The sequence below is a fragment of the Pimephales promelas genome, chromosome 11 (genome assembly GCF_988280905.1).
Source record: "Pimephales promelas chromosome 11, fPimPro1.hap1.1, whole genome shotgun sequence".
NCBI lineage: Eukaryota > Metazoa > Chordata > Actinopteri > Cypriniformes > Leuciscidae > Pimephales > Pimephales promelas.
This window is the reverse complement of record NC_142779.1, coordinates 20656265-20678449: the sequence shown is the minus strand read 5'-3', so window position 1 is coordinate 20678449 and position 22185 is coordinate 20656265. Positions and strand designations below refer to the sequence as shown.

At 35.3% G+C, this 22185-nt stretch overlaps 1 protein-coding gene across 1 annotated transcript; it reads right to left on the bottom strand.

Moving 5' to 3' along the window:
* Window positions 1-449: 449 nt before the first annotated feature.
* On the bottom strand, window positions 450-21871 carry mfsd2aa (MFSD2 lysolipid transporter A, lysophospholipid a). The gene is made up of 14 exons (XM_039656311.2): window positions 21592-21871; window positions 18605-18742; window positions 17185-17309; window positions 12489-12612; window positions 10790-10868; window positions 8301-8470; window positions 8121-8211; window positions 6083-6204; window positions 5520-5603; window positions 5164-5247; window positions 4964-5076; window positions 2025-2168; window positions 1725-1904; window positions 450-1613 (listed from the first exon to the last, which is right to left on the bottom strand). Exons 1-14 carry the CDS (start codon window positions 21682-21684, stop codon window positions 1559-1561), a joined length of 1602 nt encoding a protein of 533 aa, XP_039512245.2. The 5' UTR covers window positions 21685-21871; the 3' UTR covers window positions 450-1558.
* Window positions 21872-22185: the final 314 nt, after the last annotated feature.

Sequence of the window (22185 nt, the reverse complement as noted above, 5' to 3'; positions counted from 1 at the left end):
GTGCACCAACGGCCACTAGAGGGCGCCCATACATTATTAAAAACTAATAATAATTTTAAAGACTTCTTTTTAATCATATTGCGTAGTTGTGCTTGGAATCGATCGTTTTATTTATTATGACAACAGAATGAAACATACCAAGAAGAGAAGACATCATTTTTGGCCAGGTTGTCATGCCAAGAAAGTGTCAGTATTTATAATAGGCCCACACACATTTAATAAGCACAATATAAATACACAACGTCCGTACGTTTATAAAGACCATAAAACAATGTATGAAGAGTTCAGATGCAAAAGCCTCTAAGTGCCATTTGAAATTTTCTTCTAAAATGATCATTTTTATCAAGCTTGTATATTTAAGTTCAGTAATTTCACTTAAATGGCAATGAAGATTACCTATTAATTGTCATTTAAGTGAAATTACTGAACTTAAATATACAAGCTTGATAAAAATGGTCATTTTAGAAGAAAATTTCAAATGGCATTTAGAGGCTTTTGCATCTGAACTCTTCGTATAGACATATTGTACATTTTGTGGTTGTGTAATGTTCTTGTGGTTTTGATGAAAAAAAAAAATCTCCCAATAAATCCTTTGTCTACAGACACATTGTGCTGCTGAACAAAGAACTTTGCATTTCATCTCAGCGTTTAGAAAAGTAAACTGCAGGTCTATAATATTACCGCACATGAGCCATCTACCACATCTTCTCTAGACAGAGCATGAATGAAAACCTTACAGCACGATCTTTAAATTCAGCACTATATCCAGTCTGTGAAACAGGCAAAACTGCTTCTTTATGTGCACAATCACTTTTTTTACCACAGGAAAAAAAGTACAGAAATACTTCCATTTCATGCAAGAAAAAAATACTGCACCAATGAACAAAATAATTAATCTAAACATTCTGTTAGTCAGTTACTGGCTCTTTGGCACAGCTGCAGATTCCGGTAATTCACATTATAAGCTGTGACTAGAATTTTACTTGTGCTAAATACTATAATTTCATTTGATCGTGTTTAAATATAAGGCACTATAAATAAATACTGAACCATAAAAAAATCATCATCAGGCTAATAAACTGCCCTACACAAGCACAATGACTTCTTGTGTTATTTAAGGAAATGGAAAGATTTTTTACCACCAGTGCAAAAACAAACCAACAGTTCTTCCCCATATTGAGGAAATATCCACATTTCCTTTACATTCAAAAACCAAAATATGAATCAAATAAGATAAAAAGAGTTGCAACAAAACAATGTATTAGTAGATGCAAGATACATATGAGGTTCAAATCTACCAAGTCTCCCTTTGTTTGCCAGGGAGAGCTGTAACTGTTACTGAAAGCAGAAAATAGTTGTTATGGTTGTATAAATAATTAGCTGTCATAACAGCAGTGCACATATATAAGGGTTTCCTTAGATCCCGCATTGGTCCGGTTAACCAGCTGAGAAAAGTACAGTCTCTGAAAGCTCAGCTGATAGATTTCCCTCATTGTAGTGGTTAAGATGTATTTTGGCATCCTCTGTAGGCCAGAGCAGGAACAGTCACAGTGGCGTTTTATGCTGTGATATCAGGCTTCAATGCCTCCATCTCAGACCCTTGTTCTTCACTCCTGCAAGGTAAGAAACGATAAAACAGTAGATATTAATTCCTTGCATGACTAAAGTGGCAAGGGTTCTCAGTATTTAAAAAATACAGATAGAATCATAAGTGTATGTCCTACAGCAACAGTAACTGGAGCAGTTTGTTGTTGTTCTGCCTGCGTTTTTCATCGATGGGATATGTTTTAAAGATGAGCAGCCCCAGAGCTATAAGTGCCACAGGAGCAGCCGCCACCAACATCTTCAATGTCAGATTCACAGAATCAGACTGAACACAAACTCCAGTCACATAACCTGCAAAGCTAAAGAGATGGAGAGCAAAAGAACCTAAATTGTAAACCAGAATGTAAACGCAGATCATGATCTGTTGTCTCAAACCCATGAAAGGGCTTTTTAATACAGACGTAAAAAGGGCAAGCTACCTTAATGATAGTGTTGATACTCCAAGCGACACTCCAGAGGCGAATTTGGTGAAGAAAACGTAGAAGGAGTAGAAAATAGCCTCATGGCCTTGAGAGGTAGGATTCTGGACTTTAAAATCATCTACCACATCTGGAAGCATGGACCTGAAACAGAAGCACATTTATGTCTGAAATTATAAACTTGGTATTTAATGCTTAGATTCACTCACTCGCTCTTTCTCTCTCAAAGTGGTCCACAGGCTCAGATGTGTTAGTTTAGTACAACTTCATATGACTTTTTACTCGGGGAATGTATATAAACAGAGAAAGTCTAATTGAAGAGAATTGGCACTGGCTGGTTACTTCCGAGTTCTGGACTGGCTGCAGTAACGCGTCTCTGTCCATGCGGGGGCGCTCGCGGTCGAGTGCAAAATGAATGGGAGTCAATGGGGTTTCACCCCCAGAAATCCTCTTTTCTCAGGATGTAATTTTTTGTCAAGTAATTTGAAAGTTGCATTCAAAAGGGAGGGCTAAGATAATACACTCAGCTGAAAATTTCATGTTTAAGTTCACTTATCTGTTCTAAAAATCCATTCAAAAATGTGATGACGTCACACAATAACAGAATGCTAGCGTGTTCCGGCCAACAACGGCCTAACCAGTAAGAAATCAAAAGGACATAAGTACTCGTTCGTTCGACTTTTGGCCTATATTGAACTTGCGGAATCAACAATAAAATCTATGTTAATTTAACGACAACAAGCAGGTGAAAGAGACACATTTAGCCGTTTAGCCCCATAGACTCCCATTCATTCTGCTCTCGCCCGCGATCACCTCCAGTGGAATTCTAATGGAACTGCAACCAAGATGATACACAATAGGGCTAATAGGAAGTGCCAAGGGCTCTGATATAAGTTACTCCTGTGAGAAACACATGAAAACAGTTGTACTGCTTCAAATTTAGTCTTTCCAGTCAATTAAAAGCATGTGAACAATTTATGAAATAATGTCTTATTTGTTCTCATGAATGTTCCTTTTGTGTTTAACAAAGTTTGTTGTTTTTAAACATAAATATGAAACATTTTCCTGATTGACTTGGAAATGTGAATCATTTCCAGCCGAGATTTAATTTAGACTTTTATTCATATTCAAACAATGATCAGCAAACATAAACAGAAGCTCTCACTGCTGGATGCGTGAGAATGAACTTCATTGGTTTTGCAGAAGCTCAAACATTCTGTGTAACACCAGAATGAATCTCATTGATTCTCACACAACAAGGGAACATGCCTGAGCTTCCGTTTACCACAACTGATGTGTGAGTTGATGAATGTTTATTTTATTTTTTATTTTTATTTAACCTTTCTTTAACCAGGAAAGTCTCATTAAGGTTAAAACACTCTTTTTCAAGGGAGTCTTGGCCAAGAGGCAGCAAAAAACAATCAATTACATTTATAATTGATATTAGGGCTGGGTAATAAATATCGATTTCTCGATATTAATCGATTCTCATTTTTACGAACCGATATCGATTCTTAAATCTCAAGAATCGATTAGTCATCCTGTTTCACTTGAATGAATTGAACTATGTATCGCGGCTGCGCGTATCCAATAAATCACAATAATCTTTGCCCTTTGTTACTATATTGATATGAAACAAAGTCTCAATTTTCAAATTACGTCCATTTTCTTTAGAAATTCAAAAACATAAATAGTGTTTTGGCGCTGTGGCGTGAGATCGCTCTGGCGCAGCTCAAGAGAAGCAGCAGCGCTGATCTCTCTTCCGGGTTAATAATACCAGTTACAGCGCGAAATAAACATGAATGAGCATCTGAAAGTGTGTTAAAAGATAGAGTACAACTTATCGAAATCCGTATCATGTCACATTGATTCGCTCAATCAGCGTTTCAACCGTGGAAAGACGTCAGTTAAACAGCTTGTAACTAATCAATGTCATGTACCTTCATATTTACCTCAGAAAACCCACATAAACTCGTTAGTCAGCTAGAAAAAATAACTCTAAAGAGAAGCATTTTGCTAAATATATACACCATATTACATATGCATTATAATCTTAATGTTCTTCAATATTTAATGCATATTTTAATAAATCTAGCAAGTTTTTATGACAGCCACCATTTAAATGTTTATATTTCATATAATCTTCTCATTATAAAAATAAATAAAAGTGTAATTTAAGTGTTTGTATGGCTACAAAACATTACAACTACAACAGTTCATTATTACCTTCATATTAGGCTAATGAAGCCTATTGGCGACAACTATACTCCCATAGTTTACAGCATTTAAGAGATTTGATTTCCTTGAGAAAAATGGCCATTTATTGTAACTGATATCCAAAATAATCGATATTGAATCGAATCGAATCGTAATCGAATCGAATTGCAAGCTTGTAAATCGAAATCGAATCGAATTGTGAAATTTGTCTCAATACCCAGCCCTAATTGATATACAACACAAATAATTAAAAACATTTACAATTTAAACAGGTCATTCAAACAGTCAGGTTCTCTCAATCTGGACTTAAAAGCATTTAAAGAAATAAGTTCAGATCATTTCAAGTCAGGCATGCAAATATTCCCCAATGATTCAGTTGTTTTTAAAGAAGTCATATTTCTAATAACCTATAGATACTTCCTTTTAATATCAACTAGCACATAGGTCTTTCTGCTCATTGAGGTCTTGCAGAGTTTTACTCCAACCCTAATCAAACACACCTGAACCAGCTAGTCAAGCCCTTCAGGATCACTTGAAAATCACAGACTGAAGCAGGTTTGATATAAACCTCCAGGAGTAGGGTTGAAGACCTCTGAACTAGCAATCATCCTGAAATACACCTCTGTCTCCTTTCTCTTTGACTACTCTGGAATTTAAAATTATTCAGTTCAGTTCTGAAACTTAATCTTTCTGTTATGTGTGCACCACAGACAAACACTCACCAGGGCAGGAGGAAGGCCGCTGCCACACTGGCACCAGCTGCGATGGATACGATGTAGGACACCATGAGACTACTCTTTACACAAACCACCAGGATAATGAAAGGCACCGCCCACTAAAAACACACACACACACACAAGATTACTCATCACTGCCATCGCACACATCTCTCACTAACGTAACAGGACAATCAGATACCCACCGTGATTCCAATGTATACAGCAGTCTTTTTCCCAAATCGGCAAAGGAACCACTGCCACATGGGAATGCTAAGAGTGGCAGACAGCTGGAAAGACAAATTGCACAAACATTTATTTATGTCTGGCCATGGCCACTACAAATCCTCATTCCCATATTATGCAAGAGTCAGATCATAGTGTGCATTTTCATCTGTTGCCTCAAAGTCATGCTGCTTTTTTAACTAGAAAAGCATGTTTTTCATCACTATGGAGACTGCTAACCTCATCTAAACCCGGGAGTGCTCTTATAACACAAAAACAAACAATTTGGAAGCATACCAAAACACTTATTCAAGTGATCGGATGAAAACACTCTCACCATGATGACCAGTAAGATGTTCTGAAAATCCTCTCTGAATCCCAGCGTGTACTTAATGAACAAAGCAAAATTTCCCTCCAGCAGCTGAGAAAGAGAAAAACAGACAGACGAACTGAGATTCCTTCAAACGATGGATGACTATTGTCCATACAGTGCCTTTATTTCAAACCCAACTTCAATCTCAAACCAATTCTGAACTTCACTTTTGACCGCAGACCTGTCCTAATGCTGACTGTGATTCTAAACCTAATCTCTTGCATGGCAGCGTCTCTCCGTCTCTCTCTCTCTCTTTCTCTGTGGCTCTCTTTGTTTTAACACACATGGCCCATCTCTGTAACAGAGCCGTGACGTGGTCAGTTCCAGAAACTGCTTTCACTTAAACATACTATCACAGACATTCATGGCCTGAGAATTTGTCAGTTAAAAGAAAACAATTTTGTCTTTTGTAAACAATGTGGAAACTGGGATATCTCTCATAAATCAAGGAATTAAAAATAAGTGCATTTCAGCATATGCGAACGAACATGAATGACTTTTAAAAGACAACAACATGTTTTTATTACCATGAAGGCCAGAGAAGTGAAGAGGAAGGCCAGCACCAGTTTCACATAGGGCCCGTGACCTATTACCAGCCGCAGACCGGACTGAAATGACACATGCTTTTGTGCTTTTAAACCACCCTGATCTGAAAAAGGAAATCATTAAATGCATCAAAAAACTCATTGTTAATAAAAAAATAGGCAAGGGTTTCCTAAACTGGGCTTTGTGAATCAATGAAAAGCTAATAAATAAATCATTAAAAAGGGTCCCACTTTAGATTAGGGTCCAATTCTCACCATTTACTAGCTATTAACTATGACCTTTGCTTTTATAAACTCCAAATTACTGCTTATTGATAGTTAGTAAGGTAGTTGTTTAGTTGTTAAGGGATGTAGAATATGGTCATGCAGAATAAGGCATTAATATAATTTATAATTACTAATAAACAGGCAATATCCTTGTAATATGCATGATAATAAGCAACTAGTTAATAGTGTGACCCTAAACTAAAGGGTTACCAAAAAATATAATAAAACATTTAATAAAAAGATTAAATATCAGAGAACCATGACCATGTAAATGTGTTGTTAAATTATTTAAATATTAACTTAAAGGGATGCTCCACTTTTTTTGGAAAAACGCTCATTTTACAACTCCCCCAGAGTTAAACTGTTGAGTTTTACCTTTTTTGAATCCATTCAGTCGATCTCCGGTTCTGGCTATACCACTTTTAGCATAGCTTAGCATACATCATTGAAGTGCACAAGACCATTAGCATTTCTCCTAAAAAAAATTACCAAAGTGTTTCGATATTTTTCCTATTTAAAACTTGACTCTTCTATAGTTACATCGTGCTCTAAGACAGACGGAAAATGTAAAGTTGCGTTTTTCTTGGCTGATATGACTAGGAACTATACTCTCATTCCTGCGTAATAATCAGGACACTTCACTGTCGTACCATGAGTGTAGCAGCCGTAATGTTATGACGCAGCGCCTAAAAAATAGTCCCCCACTGACAACGTGACCGGGACTAAGTTTGTGCAGTCATCACGCCTGCTGCACTCATGCTAAGCTATGCTAAAAGTGGTGCCACCAGAACCGGAGATCGGCTGAATGGATTCAAAAAACGTAAATCTCAACAGTTTAACTCTGGGGGAGTTGTAAAATGAGCATATTTCCCAAAAAAAGTGGAGTATCCCTTTAAAATCTCAGGAGGGACTTTCAAGTAAATATTTCAGGTCAAAGTTTAACAAAAAAAGTTTGGAAATACCTGAATTCGACTACTATAATGAACTTGACAAAATAATTGTTATATTTATATACAGTATAAAATATAATATATAAAATATAAAATATATAATATAATATAATATAATATAATATATATATAACTTGAGGGTGAGTAAATAATGACCACATTTTTGGGTGGAGTATCCCTTTAACTAGCATGAACTAACAGCAGAACTAACAGAGCAATAGCCTTTGTTAATGATTGTTAATAAAATATTTGTGTTCATGTTAGTTCACAGTACATTAACTAATGTTAACAGATAACTAATGTTAACATCATCTAAGATTAATAAATCCTGTTGAAGCATTGTTCATTCATTGCTGGTTCCTGTTAACTAATGCTAACAACATGAAACCCAACTGTAAAGTGTTACCATTTTTTTATAAAGTTGGCCATAGGAGTGTAAAATTAATTTTAAAACGTATACAATACAGTATCCTAGTTTGAACCAGTGTGTGTATGATTTATGTTGAAGTGTTCGGAACATGGCTTTTCAAGGTGAGCCTATTGTTTTTGTAATTTTAGAGTTTGGATTTAGATTAGGTCAATATTTAGAATGTCGGCTTTCAAATTTAAAGAATGATCGTATCGGCCAAATTTTTTTTTTATATCAGTCCATCCCTCGTAACTATTACCATTATATCAGTGGTACCTTGCTGTAAAATCAATGTAAATCATGGCCTCTGGCTTACTGTTTTATTTGAATGTTTTTATCTTCCACATTTTACACTGACTCAGTGTGAATGTGTATGCAAAGAGAAGTAACTCACTGTCCTGCTCTCTTACTCCAAAAAACAGCACAACAGCACACAGAATGTAGATCAAACTTATGACTGCAGATGCAATCATATAGGCACGCCTCTGTAAAAGAGAGAAAGAAATAATATTTCATGTGCAGAATATTGATGAGATTTGAAACCATCCTCTACATTATACCACAATCCCCTCACCTCATTAAATATTTTATACTCCATTAAGTTCTGAGAGTTATTGTCATGCACAGAGTGACTGGAGCTGTTGCTCAGGAATGTGTTGTTAATGCAGGGGACGTTGGCCATGCCTACAATCTGCCCCTGGACGGCAGTGCCAATTACTGTGCCAAACACCTCTATAGTCATGCCTGAGAGAGAGACAAAACAGAAAATAAGCCACCAAAGCAGTCAAATTGAGTATGCTGGGAATAAACACGGTACACAAAACTGACTGATCGGCTAATTTAAAAAAAAAAAAAATTATTAAACAGTGGTTTACTGAACAAATTGTGTCTCTGTCTTTAAATAAATTAAATTATCATTAAGTTTAAGGATAAAAAACTATCTCTGCTAATGCTGTAAAGTGTAAACTATATTGGGAGCCCTTACTTTGCACATTACTATAATATTAAAGGTTAGCCTAACAATAGAACCTAAACTATTAGCCTAAATTCAATTACTATTTATTTTTTAGATATAATGACCAACACATAAAAGGTATACAAACATTTAAACTGTTTTTGCATGAACTTCTAAATCTAATAGAACACAATTATGTTGTTGAACTATAATCATTTATACATACACAGTGGCTGTACTTTTTATGACCGACTGATTTAAACATTCATTAAGACATTAATAACAGGTTAAGTAAAATATAATGAATATACAGGCTTATAGTGCAAATATTTAATGTAAGGGTTCATTTCTCTAGCGAACTAACAAGCTGTGGACACTGAATGGCTTGCCTGAGGTAAATGTTTGTTTGTTTGTTTGTTACACCATGTCAGTATCATGTACATGGCAAACACAAGGTCAATATCACAATCCATAACATTTTTATTATTATATAAAACATTTAAACACAAGATGGAAAATCTAAAGCACATTCGGGTGATACATTCGGACATATTTCATGTAAACTGGGTTAAAGTGGTCCGGAACATTTAAAAACAGACGTCTTCAAATTCAAAAGCTTGTAGAAGGTTCCTACTGGCTTTCCTGGTAGCCTTGAGTAAATTAACTTGTCTAAGAAAATGATTCAAAAAACATATCAGTTGAGCCTAAACTTACTTTCATCACTGCAGACTAAAATGAAAAGACTATCAAAATTCAACTTTAAGAGGGGAGGAAATCAAGCAAGATAAGGAGACTGGGAGAATTAATCTAATGATAAGGTTTTAAAGCTATTATAGATAGCTTTAAAAAAAATGGCCTTCAAAAGTCCTAAATTGCACATATGTATAGGTCAGCGAAATCCAAACTTTCTTGGGGAAGCATGCTCCCGAACCCCCCTCACTACCTTACATTTGAATGCAGGTGTCTGTGGTGTGGTGGGGTGGGGGTACACATAAATATGACATTTATTTCTTTTATAGTTGTCTTCAGCCATTTTGGTATGTTAATTTTGAGTCCGTTTTGGACTTCCCATTTTTATGTTTAAATTGACATTGTGATAAACAGGGTTGTGTTCCATATTATGGTCTTCAGCAATTTTAACATATCGTCATCATACCAGTAGATGGACCGAAATAAAACCATTACAATATCAAGTAAATAAGTATTGTGATACTTGGTGCCACTAGAAGTATTTTTAAACCACGATACTCAACATGTTTTCCCACGGTGAGTCATTTTCCCCTGTTGCGCCTACACAAAATTTGAGGGGTTCCCCCACCTGCCAGATCTTAACCACTGCATGTATGTTTGTCCTCCATAGTAGAAGGTTGATTATATGGTTCAGTGATATTTGAAAAAAAAAGATTTCTGCTTCTGCTGAGTTTGTATTTTCTTAAATCTAAATCGACAGGGCTTTTCTTTTTTTTAAATTAACATTTTTATCAATCAAGGATGCTTTAAATTCATCAAAAGTCACTGACATCAAAAAGACTTAAATATATATATATATATATATATATATATATATATATATATATATATATTTAAAATAGATGCTGTTCTTTTCAACTTTCTAGTTATCAATCAATCCTTAAAAAAACTATAATGGTTTCTGCTAAAATAAATTGTCAATAATAATAATAAATGTTTCTAAGCATATTTAAAAACGATATTTGAAGGATCTTGTGACATTAAAGACTGAAGTAATGGCTGCTGAAAATTTCAGACACACGTCAGCAGGGTTCGTGCATAGAGGCAATTCAGCACAGGACTATATTTCATTTTAAAATATATTACTATAGGAAAAAAAAAAAAAAAATATATATATATATATATATATATATATATATTTTTTAAATGGTCATAACATTTCCAAAAATAATGCGAAATATTTTTGATCAACTAAATGCAGCTTTGGTGAGCATAAGAGACTTCTTTCAAAAACATTTAAAAAATTTTTTTTTAATTTTTTACAAATTGTAGAGTATTCTTCAGTTATAATGTGTTAGCTGTGTGTATTATGTAGCTGATTGCTACAGTTATGCATTAAAATGTGTAAATGCTCTTACGGTACGCTGTGGCTGAATCTCGCTCCCTCTGCTCGGTGCTGATGAACATGGTCAGTGCAGAATACGGCACATGAAAGCACTAAACAAAAACAAACAAACACACAGTAACAATGCATTTATTATTCACTACTAGTCAAATTTTTAGACCCTTTACTACTACTGATTCTTTACTACAGCGGTTCTCAAAGTGGGGTCAACGACCCATAGCCAGGAGGTCCGCAAAATAATTTGGTTACAGCCTACCGTTTTCTTTATCACCAGAAGTCGCGTTTTCTTTATCACCTGAAAATATTATTTAGCCTATTCCAAAGTGAATTTCGCTATATAATGCATTTATATCAAATAATCTAAAACGGTAGGCGCTTAAAGCTGCAGTCAGGCATTTTTGCTCTTTGTCGCCATCTCTGTTCGAAATCTGCAATTGCAGTCATTCACGGAATTATATTCCTCCTGCGGAAATCCACCAGTACCACTGGAAATAAAGACATTATTAAAAGCTTACCGCTTTGAATCGAGCTAAGGCAAGCAGAACGTTTTGAACATTGGCTGGTTATGTATTTAGCTCAAATTTGGCTCAAATATGTATTTGGGATAATTCTTAACCCCAAAAAAGCTACGGACTGCAGCTTTAAAGGTTTCTATTGTAGGGCTGTCAAATGCTTAATCGCGATTAATCGCATCCAAAATAAAAGTTTGTGTTTACATAATATATGTGGGTGCACTGTGTATAATTATTTTGTATATATATATAAATACACACGCATGCATGTATATTTAAGAAATTTTTTGTTTATATATGAAATATTTATAATTACATATCATATAAATTATATATAAATCTATATGCGGTATATACATGAGAATATTTCTAAAATATATACAAGCATGTGTGTGTATTTATATATATATAATAATTACACACAGTGCACCCACATATAGAAATATGTAAACACAAACTTTTATTTTAGATGCGATTAATCGTTTGACAGCCCTATATACAGTATAGATAGATAGCACTGTTAATTTGACATTGCAGCCTGTTCATTGTCAAAATAAAATACAGTCAACCGAACATATAAAAAGTTCTATTTAATTTAATTTGTCTGTTGTACACTATGAAGGCAGTGCTGGTCAGTTATTATACTGTCAAATTGTGAAGATGCTGATTTATATTGGGACTGATAGTATAACATAAATAGTTTGGCATCCAAATGTTAGGCTACATCTCAAATATGGAAACTTTGGACTGAATGAGATGCACGAGTCTAACCTCAGTTTCGGTTTCGGTTCAAATTGATTCATTTAGACTTGTCATTTAAATTAAAATGTTGTTTGTTGAGGGGAAGTAGTCTAATATGCCTACATGTTTTATGTGTGTGTGTATGCGTGCGTGTGTGTTTCTCAACAATGCGATGGTGCAACTTATTTCTGGAAAATACAGTAAAGCTATATCATTTTATATAATATAAATATAATTATATATAATTGCCTAATATTTACTCTAATTTGGTGCTGCAACGATATTGAAAGAAAAACATTTAAAGTAGTTAAAATATTATTATTAGAATTAAAAGATTAGTTTAAAAGGACATTCCTACCATATTTTAAACATGAAACATTTCATTATATATATATAACATCACATTACATTTAATTCCTCAAGAACTATAAATGTGTATAATGTACTAAATGTACTAACTGTCTGGAGAGTCTGGAAGAGACAGTAGAAGAGCAGATACCACATAATCTTCCCCTGCTCTATAGGCGGAACCACCCATATCAGGAAATAACACAATACAGCTGGTATGGTGGACACCAGAATCCTGCAGAGAGAGAAGGCCAACATCATCATCATCAACAACATCACAATCACAGTTGTTTGTATTATTTTGTGAAGCGACCTTGGGTTCTTGAAAAAGGCGCTATAAAAAATAAACATTATTATTATTATACCACCATCATCTACTTGTATGTTCAACTTCAGGTTTTACCGTAGAATCCGTACAAAATGTCAGAAATCCCATACAGCATACAGCTGCTTGTTTGAGGTTGAATACGATAACAAGGGTGTTAACGTGTGTATTAGCTCATCTGAATGAGGTTACGTGAGGTAAGGAGGCTCTAAACAAGGGCCTCTGCTGCAAATGGTTTCACAGGATGTCAAACTAACTGAGCCAACAAGAATTTGGCGGGGCGTGAAAAGGATTTAATCACACCACCTTATTCCAAAGCTCTGGGCACCAATCTCATCAGAGAGTCTACTAGGAAAACAGACCAATAAAAGACTCTGAAATCTAAAGTTCAAACTGACAATGAAAGCAGTGTGTACAGCAGGAGGGAAAAAAATCTTTTACTACAATCAATAAAGGTTTTGTGTTGGTCACATTGCATTTTGGGATACTGTATTCCACACGGTCTGCTCAATTGACCTATGGCTAAGCCACACCCTCAAACACGATGAGCCAATCACAGTGCACAGCTAACCCAATAGAGTGCCGAAGTTATCACGTCACTTTGTGGGCCAAAACGCGGAAGTAAGTTAGCATTTAGCACTCGCTCTAAAGTCTATGGGATTTTTGAATGGGTTTTTGCTAAATCGCCTGAAATAAGGTCTGTGGTGAACAAAGCCTCTAAATATTTTCACGTTTTGATCTTTTACATAAAACACACCAGTTATAACCTGCTTGTGTTTTTTTTAAACTTTATATAGACTTCAAAATGTATACATTTTGGGTTAAATTGTAAAGATTATCTTGATAGACAAAACGTGTAAAGGTCAAAACTCTTTGGGTCAAAAACCGGATCATTAGCCAATCAGTGCACGGCGTGTTTACAATTGAAGTATTTTCTGTACCTGGATAATTGATCTATAACGAACTGCTCGGATACACAAAGGTTGAGAAGCCAAATGCAGTTTTTAAATGGGAAAATTCAATATAAACCATATAACAGGCAGTGGTCAAAAGCACAGGGTAATCAATCCAAACTATGACAAACAAATCCAGAGGGTGAGACAGGAACTAGTGATAGTCATTTCAAAACAATGCTTTGTGAAGCTTCGAAGCCTTTACAAATAGTTTTTTTTTTTCGAATCAATGGTTTGAAGCGTGTATCAAACTGCTGAGTCACGTGATTTCAGTAAACGTGGCTTCGCTACATCATAACCGTTTCGGAAAGTTTCAGAATTTCGATGGTTCACCACTGGGGGCGATCAAGCGGCAACCTCCCCGTCTCTCTCTTGAAACCAACACGGAAGTGAATTAAACTGCAATTCATCAAGTGGCCGCTTGAGGCTGGCTGCAAAAGCGAGTCAAATCTGTATCTCTCCCATGTTAAAATGTCTAACTTCACAGCAGAAAAAAAACATGTTTACAGCCTGGTGGCAAATAGTTATTTTGGTCTTAGTCCCTAATTTTGCCCTTCATGACGACTGTGAAGGGGTGAATTTTTTTACAACTCATCCGTTTTTGACAAACACACCCTCAGCCCGAGGCCAGTAGCAATTAGCATTATTTAGCACCTCAGCTCCACCCACGACCCACCTCTTTGCCCATTTTATTTTATCCGGTAGTGATGAGAGGTGACACGCCACCAAGATGGCGACGACCGGCCCCGCCCACTTTAGGCCTCAAAAACGCTCTTCAGAAACCTACGGTGACGTCACAGATACTATGTACATATTTTTTTACAGTCTATGGGGATGATGAGTCCAGGGAGAGAGTAAAGGGAAATGTAGTTTCATTAGGGAATGACAACAGTCCAGGGTGGTGTGCCCTCTGGTGGTAATGATGGGCACTCTCACTGGTAATCGTGACATGATCGGATCTCTGTTTCCTGCCCAACATTGAAATGGAAAAATAGCCCAGGTGCAAAGTCGACCTGAAGTGGTGGGCTTTCTTGAAATTAAAAACCTGAACAGCATAAAGAGTTCATTTTCTTTAGTATCGGTTTTGGTTTTCGGCTAAAACTTTAAATGTTCGGTAAAAACCAAAAAAACTATTTTTGGTGCATCACTAGATAAAGCTGTCTGTTAAATGAATAAATGTATTATTATTTTTGACCGCCACTGACCATATGCCCCATTACTGTGCAGTAAAGCACAAAATATGTTTAGTTGCTAAATGAACAGAACCAATCAGCCATCAACAAGAGACGGCTAATCGTACTGTAAGTGTACAACAGGATCCTGTAAAATCCTCCCAGTCTATTACTGGGATTATCCACCCTGGAGAATTCCAATACAGGCCATGTCCTGCTCCACTTCCTTTACATAAACTGCACTGATGTCTTCATGCTATCAGGCTTTTAAAATGCACACGCTACAGACATCTGGCAATTAACAGAGCGGGATAACAGCACTTTAGCATCACAAATACATGCTTACATCAATGCAATGACAGAAAGTATTGATTTTCAGTGTCTGAGCTGAGAGAATGGGCAGACTGACTTAATTTCTTTGTAAGAAGGACTTGGTCAAAATAAAATGTCCAATTTATTATTTGAATACAATAATGTCTTGTTTAATTATTAAAAGATATAAGAATTTAATCAAAATACACAATCATTTTTGAAAAAATTAAGAAAGAAAATGATGTCACTAATATACATTTCCCCATTTATATGGCTGCCATATATTAAATAATCACCTTATGGTTAAGGATGCACTGGACTGAATTTCATGTGCACAGTAAACTCAAAACAACCTGACACAGCAACAAACCGCTGTTTTAAACTGCCTCTCTCAGATATATCCTGCATGCTGCTTGCATCATGATTGGTCAATTCTGGTGGTGTGTTCAGCTGAGCCAATCAGAAAGCAAGTGGGTTTTTTTCTGCACCACATCCCACGTCTTTAAAACACGCATGCACACCACACAAATAACAACAATAGATTTGCACTGTATTTCACTTGAACTGCTTGATCCTATTTCATTTTGCAAGCTTGTACACACTATTTGCCTTTCTAATTTATTCCATTTAAAGGGCATAATTTTCTCAGCCATGAATGAGTGTTTCATAATGAACGTATAAAAAGAGAACCAGTAAGCTCCCAGAAACCGAAAGTGAGGGTGAATGTGCTGCGTTTTCTTTTGGATTACTGATAGGGGATTGAAGATAAACAACCCTATAAACCTTTTTATTTGCATTTTGGTTTGTAGTTTTCATGACACATCTGAGTGGATGCACGAGCAGTCAGCAAAATCCCAGAGAAATTACACCACGTGGTACTCTTGTACACTCTAGTAACAGATGAAAGTGGCTCCATCACCATAGCTACTGCTCATTTCTGTCTCAAATATGTATTTTCATTTCCCACAGTTTCATCTTAGTAGATACAGAGTTTTGATTCAATTTCCCCATGAATTTAGAGAGTAGCATCACAGACATTTCACACATGACAATTTCATTGTCTGAGGAAAAAATATTGATTTCTCGATTTTAAACGATTCTCATTTTTACGAAATGATATCGATTCTAAAAATGCCAAGAATCTATTAGTCTATCCTGTTTTTAGTTGATGAACGAACCGATCGTTGTGGAGTGCCTACAATCCAACAAATCACAACAAGCTATGTGCAATGTTACTTTAAATCTGAAACAAAGTCTTAGATTTCAAATTCTGTCCATCTTATTACGAAATTCTAAAAATAAATACCGTTTTGGCGCTGTTTAAGGTTTCGAGATCTCTGTAGTGCCTCAGTTCAAGAGAAGTGGCAGCGCGGAGCGCACATGAACCGATCATCTCCACCGCTTTAATACAATTTACAGAGCAAAATAAACATGAATGAACATCTGAAGGTATCTTAAAAGATAAAAAATGAAATCAATAAAATTAAATAAAAACCATATCATGTCGCTGAACGACATCAATAAAACATCTTGTAAACAATGTCACGTAATTTATCTCAGAAAAATCATATTCAGTGACCATAACTCATTAGTCAGCTAGAAAAATTAATTTTAGAGAGGAGCATTTTGCTAAATATATGCACCATATTATTCATTATAATATTAAATGTTTTTCAACATTTAATGCATGTTTGAATTAATCAATGTTTTATGACAGCCATCCTTTAATTGTTTATATTTTTGAAAAACGAATTGGAGTAGAAATATAATTATGCAATGGTAAAGTTGTATTATAACTTTGTTATTTTAAAAAGTGTTAGTATTCAAATCAGTTATTTTAAATATTATAGAAATGTAGTACCAACTGACTCCCATGTATAGTTTACATCATTAGTTGAGAGAATTTTTTTTCCCTTGAGAAAATTTTCCATGTACTGTACCTAAAATATAAAAAATATATATACAAATTAATCGATATCAAATCGAATCGTGAAATTTGTTTCAATACCAAGCCCTAATTGTGTGCATTTTTAAAAGACACATACCAGGGCATCATGCGTCCATGTCGTGTCCATGGGGTTCTGCTTACTAAAAACCCAATTGTAGGATCAGTCACAGCATCCCAGGCCCGACCCACAAACAGGATCACAGAAGCATGGAGGGGATCCAACTAGAAAGACAGATCAGAAAATCACACAGGGTTGGACAAAGCGGTTAGCGTAATCTGTGTTCAAAAGAGAGTACTACTACATCCGACTTTATATACAGTACACTCACATAAACCAAATATAAGGGGTGGGAATGTTTTGGTACCTCACAATTCAATTCAAATAGTTTCTCGATTTTGAATCAAATTGCGATTCGATATATGAATAGATGTGATTCTAGTTACTTTTCCTGTTTAACAGCAGTAGAAAAGTGTAATAGGTCTTGAAGAAAGAAAAAAAAATCCCACAGAATTAAATGTGAACCTTGAAAATTATTTAGTATTTCTTCCCATTTTAGTCAACCCAATGTTATTATTAAGCTGACTGCAATCACTACACGCATGGCAAACAGTCTGTATTTTTTTTCCCAATTTCCAGGAAAAAACATGTAGTAAGGTACTACAGAAATTGAATAATCAAATGTACAAGTAAAACTGTATAGTCTTCACCATATGAATTAAACATAAATTGATTAATTTTAGAGATACAAAAGTGAATCAGTCAAAAGCAGTGAGTGATTTTTGTTTATTAGCATTAATGAAATGGACAGCAACAGTTTATGAGGCTACTGTCCCTTTAAGAATGAATGCACGGATCTAATATACTGTTACACATCCAATTTGCTCCTAACTGTTTACGTTTGTGTAGGACATAACAGACTGTGTTTACATGAATACTCCACACGATGTGCATTTTGACATAATTGTGTGCGTATTTAACAATATAAGCGCAATAAGCTGCCAAATATGCCTGAATTTGAGTCCATTTCACGGCTTATTGCGATTAATAACATTATAACTTGCCAATAATTAAGTAGGACTGCAAAGTTAAAGGAGTGAAGAAGAAAAACAAAAATTTGTGAATCTGCGCAAATCAGTAGACGACAGAATCACAACTCAACCCTAGAATTCCCTCAACCCAACAATATACTAAATCTCACACAATAACTGACACAATAATGAAGCAGTAGGAGTTTTGAATAAGATAACTGGGTTACACAGCAAGACAACAGATTTATATCTGCTTTTTGGCCTCTCACATGCTCTCTTTTCTCTGGGTCACTGTTCACTTGCTTTGTTTGATGATTGCAAGGAGAAATGATTTTCTCACCATTCTATCTATCCATATGGAGTGATATGACATAGTAAGAAAAACAATAACTGAGCCAGTTTATTTTTATAATCAGAAGGTGTTAAGGTCTTGCGGTGTAGATCCTCCGCATTCAGGACAGGTATAGCATTCCTACATGTATACTCACCAGCGCCACATCAAGCAAGAAGATTTGCAGAAAGAAGCCCAGGGCGGTGCCTGTGATTTGATACGGAGCCCCTCCGATTGCAAAACACACCTTGCTCCACACTGTCAGAGGTCTTTTCCTCTCCTGCTGCGGTGAGAGCTGAACGGAGGACGAGAAAGAAGGATGAACAAAGACAGTGATTGTAGCAAGTAAAACAAGAGCCATGAGAGACCAGTGAACTTTTCACCACAAGAGGACGCGATAAGATCCTAACTGGAAGAGAAGATTTAGTTTGGATTCTGTTCGTGTTTTTGCGACGTTCCATCTGAAGCTCTTTTTTCCCCCAAAATGCTCAGCATCAAAGACCATTCAGAACTGCTGGAGGGCTTTTAGCATTTCAGTCCATTCTTCCCTGGCTCTACAGGGACATTACAGAGAAACTGGACTTTTAGCTCTTCAACCTGCATTTAAGGTCAACAGTAATTCCACAAATCTGACTGCTTGCACATTTGTCATAGGCAAATGCTTTTGTTAATGGCTTTAATATGCTCATGGAATCATTAGCACATTTAAACTAGCAGCCAAACTTTGCTACTTCCTCTGACGGGAAGTAGCTGTAACGGTCTTGCATCGATTCGTGAGAACTGTTCTAGTTTAAACTATGCTTGTTGTTGGTCCCTCCTTTCTATGTGATTTCTTAACTAAATTCGTGCAATTGCTTGGTCTTAAATGGCTCAGCATGCTGATGGTGGTCAACCACTCAATGCTGGAACTGTTTAAGTGCAGAACACATAAATGACTGCATTAGCATGAGGACTAAAAGGTTAGTTCTTCACAAATGGTTATGCTTTGTCAGTTAACATTGACCAGTCATAGACAAGAGAAATTTAAAATTTAAATTGACAAAAAAAATAGACAAAATTTAAATTGGCAGTCTTTTTACACACTGAGAACCTGCACATGATCTGCAGTGTGTTAATCTTGTAACAAGGGTCTGTTGGGAAATTGCTGCATTAACAATATTTTACAGGCCCGTTGCCTTGTGCTTTTGAAACTTAAAATAAATTTTAAACAGAAAATTTTAAACAGAGAAAGAGAACTAATGCAGTGCCAGACATGATTTACATTTGACTTTGTATGCCATGTAGTGGTATGTAAAAGTTCACAGTGTAATTTTAACTGTAAAATATTGTAAAAACACTACAGAAAAAAAATGTTAATGGGATATTTCACCCAAAAATTTGAGTTTCTATTTGAGTTTCTTTCTTCTGTTGAACACAAAATAAGATATTTTAAAGAATGTTGGTAACCAGACAATTGATGGCACCCATTGACTTTAATAGTAGGAAAAAAAATACTATGAAAGTCGATGGGTGCCATGAACTATCTGGTTACTGACATAGTTTAAAATATCATCTTTTGTGTTCAGCTGAAGAAAGAAACTCTTACAGGTTTCAAACAACTTGAGGGTGAGTAAGTAATGACAAAATGTTCATTTTGAGTGAACTACAGTAAAGTAACTAAATGTAAATTATAATTTACAGTGGAAAAACTGTAAACTGAAATTCCCAGAATTCCCTGTGTGACACTTCACATGTTAAAGTATTTTGTTTAAATAATTATGATTCTTAATTATTTTTGTTATCAGTTATAAAAATTTGGGTTTTATGTAACATCTTCTGTCGTTTAGTGCATTATTTCAGTGTCATGTATGTTACCATTACAATATTTTGTGTTTGCGTGAATGCACCTTCTGTATACTAGTATAATTCAGCTTGTGAAAAAGCTACTTGTGATGAACTTCTTTATACCTCACGTGGCTTCCTCTTTTACCACCTGCATTATGGTGGTTATCAGAATATGTTACAAATTAGATTTTAGTAGTAGTACATTTTTGGATTTACCAAATTAAAAATGTAGAGTTTTTTTTGTAAATATATACATTTTACTTTATTTTTAACAAAATTAAAGATTTTTTAGGGCTGTCAAATGATTAATCGCGATTAATCGCATCCAAAATAAAAGTTTGTGTTTACATGTGGGTGCACTGTGTATAATTATTTTATATATAAATACACAAACATGCTTGTATATACTTAAAAATATGTTCATGTATACACTATATATTGATTTATATATAATTTATATTATATATAAATACAAATATTTTATATATAAATAATATTTTTTTCTTAAATATACATGCATGTGTGTATTTATATACAAAATAATTATACACAGTGCACCCACATATATTATGTAAACACAAACTTTTATTTTGGATGGGATTAATTGCGATTAATCGTTTGACAGCCCTAATTTTTATATATATATAAACAATGCGATTTATTTTACAGTGTAGTCTTCTCTGACCTGTAATTAGCACAGAATGTGAGACACATCTACTGTACAATATCATGGACAGGATTAGTTAGCCAACAACAGCAAGCAAATAATAGGGAACTGTTCATTCAAATAATGTGCAACACCGTCGTTCAACCACAAAGTTTTGACGCTGTCAGCACCTGACATCTTTTGATTGCACAGAAAAGAAAAAGCTAAAAACATTTCGAACAACACGGGGGTGTAAATAACAGTTTTATTATTAGCTTTTTAAACTATTCCTTCACGTCAAGATGAACACACGTCCCCTTTAAATCCGGCTTTTCTTTGCGGTGTTCACAGTCACACAGACACGCCTCAGTAAAGCTAGAGTGTATAGAAAACAAATATTATGCGAGTATATCCCCAAATATATAAGACAATTGGCTATATTTCTATCACAAATATGACATCAATGTCATTCGTCGGTAGCCAGCTAACTTAACGTTATTCCGCATAAAATAACGGCTGACACGTGCTGCTGTAATCGCCTATCACCATCAGCCTTTTCAATTAATCAAACCATTTGCTCTGAAAGTACCTAACTTACTTGGAGCCAAAAATGCACAGTGCTAAAAAAAACATACATCAATGATTTAATTTCTAACTAGGTAACGTTACCTTACCTTAGCTATTTTTATTCCGTCTTGATGTACGGTTTTCACTGTAGGAAACAGACCGGATGATGAGAAATGCTCAACTCCCTCTCCTCTTGCCATTACACTGATCAGAGGTAATTTTATTGCAGTAGCAGAGTGAACTGCTTTATCCTTGTGTTGACGGTATGTTGCTTCCAATGTCGAACAAAACGAGATGCTGTTCAGTCTCCACTTCTGCCTCGAGAATGAAATGAATTCTGCTGCTAAATTGTCGTGGCGTGTTCACGCCCACACGCTTTTTCTTCCCTTGTCTCGCATCGAGAGATGTGCACACGCTGTTGCTCCAATCCAAAGTCACACACAAACGCACAAAACAACAACAACTTGAAGTTTATAATATAATATTTTTTCCGAAATGCAGTGCACTTTTCCCATATTTCATGCCTGCATACAAATGGACTCTATAGTCTTTAATGAAGAGAGTCAGCAAAAAAAGTGCCAGAATGAGGGTTAATATTTATGCATTTAATTATTGTCTGCTTCTAATTTTTTTAATATTCGAATAAAATGCCTCAGTATTTTCCCTTTTACTACAGTTGTTTTTTAACAGTTTTGAAATAA

Coding starts and splice junctions, on each gene's coding strand:
- mfsd2aa (XM_039656311.2), bottom strand. CDS start 21,684: ATGGCAAGAGGAGAGGGAGTTGAGCATTTCTCATCATCCGGTCTGTTT. Junction 12,613..17,184: donor CATGGACGCATGATGCCCTG/GTATGTGTCTTT, acceptor CTCTCTCTGCAG/GATTCTGGTGTCCACCATAC. Junction 10,869..12,488: donor TCTTCCAGACTCTCCAGACA/GTTAGTACATTT, acceptor GTTTTTGTTTAG/TGCTTTCATGTGCCGTATTC.